This window comes from Triticum dicoccoides, chromosome 3A (assembly GCF_002162155.2).
Source record: "Triticum dicoccoides isolate Atlit2015 ecotype Zavitan chromosome 3A, WEW_v2.0, whole genome shotgun sequence".
NCBI lineage: Eukaryota > Viridiplantae > Streptophyta > Magnoliopsida > Poales > Poaceae > Triticum > Triticum dicoccoides.
In genome coordinates, this window is record NC_041384.1 from 624,660,335 (window position 1) to 624,668,096 (window position 7,762).

Here is a 7,762-nt window from a genome sequence, read left to right on the forward strand (position 1 = left end):
TCCTTCTTCTCCACCAACGACATCGTTTACCGTTTCTCTTGTCCCCACACTTCACCCCAGAACGGGAAGGCCGAGCGTCTTCTCCGTACCACCAACGACATCGTTCGTACTTTACTTCTCCAAGCTAAGTTTACCCCTCCGTTTTGGGTTGAAACGCTTCACACGGCCACCTACCTTCTCAATCGACGCCCCTCTCGAGCCATTCATGGTAACACACCTTACTTCCAATTGCATGGGCTCCACCCCACATATGATCATCTCCGAGTGTTTGGTTGCCGTCTCCCCGGACGGGAGGCTGAGCTACCATAACTAAATCTGTGCCGCACATACTATCGAGACAGACCGCAGAATAACCACGCTCCAACTCCAGTACGATTCCGAGGGCATTTCGAACATTAAACTGATGACAATTGCCGAAATTCCTTTCAAGAACGGCGAGAAATATTTACGCTTCACTGCAAATTAGTATCTGTAATCGTACATTTAACATGGAAATCATAGAGCTGAATGGTGTTGGTGCACCATTCAGATCTGCTACGGGATTCTTCGAGATCATTTGGTGATGCCTGCTGCACCTGTGGTGGCTGTGTCCATTGGCTCGATGTCGATGAGGAGGCCCTGAGCCGGGGACGGCAGCGGGTACCGGGAGAAGCTGCCGTCGCAGCCGTCGGCGAGCTTCCACCTGAACCCGGTGACGATGTAGTGCATGGCCACCAGCGCCTCCACCCTAGCGAACTCGTTTCCCGGGCATACGGTCGCGCCGCCGCCGAACGCCACGAAGCTGTAGGGCGGTGCCGGGCTCTCGAACCTCGCCGGCTCGAACCTGCCGGGCTCCGGGAAGATGGCCGGGTCCCACTGCGTCATGTTCATCGCCCCCAGCACCTGCCAGCCCTTGGGGATGAGGTGGCCGTCGAACTCCGCGTCCTCGACCGCCCTCTTGAGCAGGGAGAACACCGGAGGCACCAGGCGCAGGGTCTCCATCGCCGCCGACCATGTGTACTTCATCTTGCCGAGGTCGTCCCATGACAGAGCTTTCCCCGGAGCCTTGCTCCTCGCGACCTCTTGTTGCTCTGCCACGACCCTGCCGTAGGCCTCCCTGTTGCCGTCGAGGTGACGGAGGAGGAAGGTGAGGAGGGTGGCCGTGGTGTCGTGCGCCGCTACCATCATGAACATGACGTTGTCGATGATATCCTCGTCGGCTAGCCCCTCGGCGAGCATGTGGGTCATGAGGTCGTCGAACGGCGAGCTGTGCCCGCTCTCCAGCTTGGCGCGCTTCTCGCCGATGACTGCCGCGACAGCTCGCCGGCCTCGCCGGCTCGCGGCGAGGCACTTGCCGTAGGAGGTGAAAGGCAGGTTCACCGGGATCGCCCAGATGCCCCTCACCAGCTGCTGGAACTCCGCCGAGAGCTCCCGCCTCACGGCGGCGTGCTCGGCTCTCCCGAGCCCGAAGATGACGGTGCACATGATGTCGAAGGTGAGCGACTTCATCGACGGCATCACCGCGACGGTTGCGCGGCCGTCCCAGTGGGCGCGGATGTGGTGCCGGACCTCGTCGTCCATGCTGGCGACGTAGCTCCTGACGCTGTCCAGCTTGAGGAACTGGACCATCATGGCCCTTACGCGGCGGTGGTCGTCGCCGGCCAGCTCTCGGATGTTGCGCCTGCCGACCATGCTGTTGAAGGAGGTGGTGGTCTTGGCGGTGAGCGCGGTGCTGGCGAAGAGGAACTTGTTGGCGGCGGGGCCGACGAGCAAGGCCGTGGGGAGGCCGAAGAGGGAGAGCTTTGAGACGGTGCCGTACTCGGAGGCCCAGCGCCGGAGCCATGCCTCGGCGGTGTTGGCGCGGAGGGCGCGCAGTAGGCCGACCGTCTGGCCGACGACGGGGAGGCCGAAGGAGCCCGGAGGCAGCTGGCGGCGCCGATCGTCCTGAGATGGGCTCTGCTTTCTCAGGTGTGGCAATACCAAGAAGATGGAAGCAACGACTACTGCCGCCAGAGCTGCCAAGACGGAAGCCTCCATTTCCATCCTCTTGATCCAAGCTCTCCAATGGTTGTTTTTCTGATCAGATGGACACTCGGTCCACTATGTATAGTAAATCTTTGATGAGATCAGCTGCATCCAAGCTTAATCTTTTCATTGGTCTCCTACAAATAATAGTATTGGAGTACTTCATTTGTTTACTGCCGGTCGGAATTATTGGAGGGAATCATGCTCACGATGGATTCCACGGGAGTACGGACAAACTGTAGCAGGTACATAAGCAATAGAGGGAGAGGATTAATTAACAGTTCATTTACACTTCCGAGGGTGCCGTTTTTTTTTAGACGTTCGTCCTTCCACCTCTATCACATTATTTGTCTTTGAGTGAAAGTCCTAACTATGGTGTGTGGCGACCGCATCGTTGACGCCATTCTCTTCTTGAAGGCGCCCTCTTGGGAGATAGCTGATTGGTGGACACTGTTAGGTTAGTATTGGCCGCGATCTGGATCAGGAGTTGGTGCGGTGTGGCATCTACCAGGTCGATGACGGCGGGTCTCGGCGGCGTGGCGCAGCGGGGTCTCGGCGATGGACGCCTGCAGGGTGATTGTGTTGTCTGGTCGTCGTGGCGTCGACAACAGCTGTGTCTGGCAAGGTCAATGCGTGGATCTCTCCTAAAGTTGTAAGTTGGGACGACGGATGATGGTGGCAACGGATTCTGGAGCATGTGCATGCACGGCGCGTTGATGGTCTGCCAGACCGGTTGGTAATCTCAACTCGCCATGGGGTAGCTTGAGGAGGCCACCGGATTAATTGATGTGTGCTCGTGTGTGACCATGACACATCATCAAGCTAGTAGGTGTATTGACATAGATTATCAGAAATATGACATTAGGTTGATTCATATATTTATTTTGTCAGGCTCTGTTGAATAATTTAGTAAAGATAGTTATGTGCACAAGGTCAGGGTTATCTTATTTTAAGAAAAAAATACACTTGATGCATTGGCGTGCCCTGTTGCGGCGTGAACTTGTGTTAATAAATGATACATTGTAAAATTGAGAATTCGTTTGCGACGAGTTCTATAATCTTAAAGTTTGAAACAGATTTCACTCATGATATAGACAAAAAATTGGTAAATGCACTCAGTTGTTTGGAACTCGAATATTTTGGCAAGTGCGAGAATGACGTACCGTTTAGTATTTATTCTTTTAAAAGAATATCACCAACTTTATTCATTGGAAACAATGAGTACATTGTTTGTGAGAATAGTTACGTCTAATGGCTCCTCCCCCATGATCCTCGTGAAGGCCAATATGCATAATGTTGAGTCGTTGAAGTCAATTTTGGATTCCTATTGTGCCGCTTCAGGCATTTGGTCGGTGTTGATAAATCCAACGTATTCTTCGGTCCTAATACAAGTGCCGAGTTGAGTGAGCAGATGTGTGTAACTCTGAATATCATGACTGGGATCCTAAATGATAAATATTTAGGCTTGCCTGTCAATGTAGGAATGGATAAATTGGATTTTTTTTCTGTATTTAAATGATCATGTCATAAACAAAACTAGTGGTTGGAAACAAAATTGTTATTCGTTGGAGGAAAAGAAATCTTTCTCAAGTCTTTTGTTCAAGCCGTTCCCACTTGTGCAATGTTTGTATTTAAAATTCTTAAAAAATCGTAAATGAGTTATTGATGCGATGTCACTGGGGAGACGAGGATAACCTGAGAAGGATGCATTGGATGGCTTGATGAAAAATGTGTGTCTCAATGAATTAAGGAAGGGTGGATTTTTGGGACTGGCGATGTTGGCTAAGCAGGCCTCGTGTCTTCTTGAGAATCTCGACTTTTATGTGCTACCGTTTTAAGAGCCAAGTATTTTTCTAATGGTGATTTAATGAACACAAAGTGAAAACTGTTATTAGTTAGATGACGGGCCATCATTTACCTCCGGTAGAGATTCATGAATTAGCTTGTGAAAAAATAAAATGAATACAGCAAAGGAGAAAACAAACAGGAAATAAAATAGAAAAACAAAAAACTATTAAAATTGTTGGACAACGAAACTAAAAGCCAGGGAATGCTTTTTCAAAATCGAGAAAAATGGTCGGCCCAAAAAGACACACTCTTGATCCCTAAAAGAACACATCATGACGACACCCATATATCTAACGCGGGTCACAATAAGAAGTATCATATACAGACATCATATGATACACTTTATCTTCACAATGCCTAATACTATCATAGCTTGGTATCATATTGACATCATTTATTGTTATGTATAACACATATTGATACATCATTTAATATGATACGGTATCATATCATGATACTCAATCCCATCTCTCCTCGTTTAGTTGTGTCACCTCACAAAAATCCCTAGTTGGCATGCATGATACTTTTTTTAAAAAACACAGTGCAGGCTCATGCGCTCATATATATGCGCATACACTCACCCCTATGAATACACACACACCCTACCCATATGAGCACCTCCGAGAGACTGATCCGGCATGTCATCTTGAGATTCACGAAGTCATCAAAAGTGCCTCGTAGTCAACCGAAACGTTTCCTCGCACTGAACGCACGTCGCCGGAAATCATGAAATAAATGCAAGCAATAGGACTACCCTGATGGGCTGGAGATGCCACTATCCATCTAACCATTCAACCATAGATTAGCATGCATGATAAATATGAAACTTTCATTCTGTCTTAATAAATTTTAGAGAATACGCGGTCGCTAGTTGCAACACTGAACCACGAGACAAGAAGAGGCCCCGACCAACCAAAAATTGTCTTGGCGGCACCAGCTTGTCCATTCATTTCTCATCCCCGCAGGTTAATCGGCAGCACTCATTAACCGGCCCTGATATTGTGCTCTCTCAAGCCTGAATCTCCATCCTGCCTCCGTCCCTCCCCAGAAAGGAAAGAACATGGCAGCTGCGACTGCAAGGCAGCTGTTGGTCCACAGGATCACATCCTCCTGCTCCTCAGGGACGCTTCCGAAGCACACTTCCAGTTGCTTCCAAGCCGGAGGCTGGAACAAGGCCGCGAAGCTCCCCAGTTTCAGGGCAAGGGTGACCGTGAAGCCGCCGTGCGCCGTGCCGGGGAAGGGCGGCATTGTGCCGGCCGACGACGACGGGGTCAGCCTCGGCACCGTGAAGCTGCCGGCCAACATCGACGTCGCTCGGTTCGAGGGGTTGCTCTTTCAGGTCAGTAGTAAGCATTCCTTGAGCCGTGTTGGAGTATGATATGCCTGGTCTTATCTCTCAGTCTCAGCTTGGACCTTCAGTTGAACTGCTTGGTAGAACTGATGTTTATTTCGAACCTGTTTGGCAGTGGGGGAACAGTCTCTGCCAAGGCGCCATGTTGCCACTGCCAGTGCCTATCAAGGTATGGCGACCCGAGAGCTGACGATATGGTTGATACTTCAGATACCTTCAGTTGATACAATTTTTCATGTGCAAACAGGTGGACAAGGTGGAGGGTGGGATCAGGCTAGGGTTCATCGGGATCGACGACGGCGCGACCTCGCTGCTGGCCTACATCGACTGCCTGGTGTCTCCGGCGACAGACGGCTCTGGGTTTGTGTTCCGAGCCATCAGGAACGGTGCTATGAAGGACATGGAGCCGCCTGGGGAGCCCAGGATCATGAGGAGCCTCCTCATGGCGCTTCAGAAGTCCATTCAGATTGCGCGAGTTTGACAAGCCTGTTCAGATTGTGCAAACTTGACAAGTCTGCTAAATTGTGCAAGTTTGACAGTGATTAAGGAACATGATGCAGCAGGATTATCATTCTCTGTTGATACAACTTGTAATCCCTAAGTATTCTTCAAGGTCTCCTTTCATGTTCTCTTCCAAGATAAAGATATAAATTCCATTAGAGGAAGTAAAGCTAAACAACTCCACTGTCTTCTCTTTATTCATAATACTTCCTGAAGGACTTCAACAGTTAGACTAATTGGTCGAAAATTTGAGTTACAGAGTACACACCCACACGGTAAGGAAAAGATGTCAATATAACAACTTCAGCATTGTCAACCATCACCTTTAAGTATACATGAACCACTGTCAAATTAGGCTGGAAAAAATCAGCCTAGAACTCAAAGCGCCAACCACTATCTCAAACACAATGGGCAAACACAGTTTCGATTATGAACTGGAACACGCCTCTAGCTTTGGGAGGACGCTGCGCCACGCATCAGCAATATCTTTAGCCAACTTTGCTTGACCTTTGGCAAACTCATGGAATGCAAGTCCAATATCAGCTGTTTTCTGCTCCTGGAATCGTGCAAGCTCCTCGTTCATTACACTAACTATGTGCTCGTACCTCTTCGTAGCCTCCTCACTGGCTGCTTTCAACTGCATTTATTCACAACAAAACACCAGTCAAACAAATTATTCATTCACAATTTATGCTCGCTCGACATATAGATCCTTAAAATTAATACTTACCTCGCTGAACTCAGTTTCTGACTCGGTAAACTTCTCAGGGTTCATGAACTTCATTTTTTCACTGCAGTAAGAATAGGATGAGAAATTTTCCAGGTAATAGTACAGAATAAACTTCTCAGGGTTCATGAACTTCATATTTTTCACTGCAGTAAGAATAGGATCGACACTACAAGGACCTTACACCTTGTGTTGTGCCAAGAGATTAGAGATTTCATTATTTAACTATGGAATTTTTAAATTGGTAGGCCCAGTTTTGATCAGTTATTATCCTGAAAGGTGAAAAACTCCCTTAGGACATTTTCCCTAAATTATTACGCCATGTCACTAAGCACGAAATATGGAACTTGCAATATGCAATACATACAGGTTAAGCTCTTTATACTTCCTCTCCTGGTCCAAGTCAAAGTGCTGCCTGAAAGCATTGGCTCGATCAAGCATAGTGGCCTGCCATGACCATGAGAAAATTAGTCATGACCTCAATTTGCTTTGACATTTCCTAAACATTATAAGAAATTCTCTATTTGCAGTTAATAGATGGAAGAGAAAGAAACTCACCTTTATTGACTGCACAGCACGCACATAATCTTTCAAAGGCTCTTCAAAGTTAAAGAGAAGGTTGTCTGCCTGTAGTAACAGCATATCAGCAGCATTAGGTAATAGAAGTACTAACTACTAAATGAATGGTCATATGCTATTTAAAATGAAAAGTGGTACTATGATAACAGGTTACTAATTACCTCTCTTTGCAGCTTTATTGACAACATTTCTGACTTCGAACCAACTTCAGAAAACACCTTCTCCAACGAATCCCCTTCACAGGCGCCTAAAAGCTTAATCGCTTTCCCAAAGTCCGCCAAAGATTGCCCAAGTTCTAATGAAAGAAAATCAGAATGGTGTAATTGGTCTTGCAATCCAGTTTAACACTACATAACCAAGAGCAAGTTGAGATATTGTTAATGGCCTCCGGACCGCAGCCTTGTGCTCGTTAGAATACCATGCACCAGGTCATCTATTTCTATCTTTTTGGAAGACCAAAATTTTAACAAACACGACATTTTACTGCTATTTTACATTGGGGCTGAACTCAAGAAACTTCTTTTAGGATCAAGGTATTACCTCTGTGCCTTTTTACAAGGCGAAATGCTTGTTTCTGGGCCTCTGCTAGATGATTTTCTAGCTCAAATATATAATGTTTAAGCTTCTCATATTCAGGAGTAGATTCTTCCACTGGCTTTTCTTTTCCCAGAACAACATCACTGACCTTTGACTGTACATCCTACAGAAATGATTACCAACTATTAACCAGTAACTGCAAATTCAATATTAAG

The 7,762-nt window shown here is 47.5% G+C and overlaps 3 protein-coding genes across 3 annotated transcripts in view; 1 reads left to right on the forward strand and 2 right to left on the reverse strand.

Annotated features, from left to right (window-relative positions):
* Positions 1-450: 450 nt before the first annotated feature.
* Positions 451-2,063, reverse strand: LOC119272355 (cytochrome P450 716B1-like). The gene has a single exon (XM_037553861.1). It carries the CDS (start codon positions 2,020-2,022, stop codon positions 553-555), a length of 1,470 nt encoding a protein of 489 aa, XP_037409758.1. The 5' UTR covers positions 2,023-2,063; the 3' UTR covers positions 451-552.
* Positions 2,064-4,818: 2,755 nt separating this feature from the next.
* Positions 4,819-5,833, forward strand: LOC119269675. Its single transcript, XM_037551570.1, has 3 exons — positions 4,819-5,191; positions 5,319-5,372; positions 5,451-5,833. Exons 1-3 carry the CDS (start codon positions 4,913-4,915, stop codon positions 5,682-5,684), a joined length of 567 nt encoding a protein of 188 aa, XP_037407467.1. The 5' UTR covers positions 4,819-4,912; the 3' UTR covers positions 5,685-5,833.
* Positions 5,834-5,875: 42 nt separating this feature from the next.
* The window catches only part of LOC119269674 (sorting nexin 1-like), a 4,800-nt gene continuing 2,913 nt past the window's right edge, over positions 5,876-7,762 (reverse strand). Inside the window, exons 6-11 of the mRNA XM_037551569.1 lie at positions 7,551-7,710; positions 7,172-7,305; positions 6,990-7,058; positions 6,799-6,878; positions 6,435-6,495; positions 5,876-6,341 (exon numbers count right to left, since the gene is read on the reverse strand). Coding sequence (XP_037407466.1) covers positions 6,132-6,341; positions 6,435-6,495; positions 6,799-6,878; positions 6,990-7,058; positions 7,172-7,305; positions 7,551-7,710 — 714 coding nt within the window. The 3' untranslated portion in view covers positions 5,876-6,131. The remainder of the gene's footprint in view (positions 6,342-6,434; positions 6,496-6,798; positions 6,879-6,989; positions 7,059-7,171; positions 7,306-7,550; positions 7,711-7,762) is intronic.

What these genes read in the sequence shown, in the direction of transcription:
- LOC119272355 (XM_037553861.1), bottom strand. Translation starts at nt 2,022, where the DNA reads ATGGAAATGGAGGCTTCCGTCTTGGCAGCTCTGGCGGCAGTAGTCGTT.
- LOC119269675 (XM_037551570.1), top strand. Translation starts at nt 4,913, where the DNA reads ATGGCAGCTGCGACTGCAAGGCAGCTGTTGGTCCACAGGATCACATCC. An exon ending in TCGAGGGGTTGCTCTTTCAG is followed by an intron (nt 5,192 to 5,318) that starts GTCAGTAGTAAG and finishes CCTGTTTGGCAG; the next exon opens with TGGGGGAACAGTCTCTGCCA. An exon ending in CACTGCCAGTGCCTATCAAG is followed by an intron (nt 5,373 to 5,450) that starts GTATGGCGACCC and finishes ATGTGCAAACAG; the next exon opens with GTGGACAAGGTGGAGGGTGG.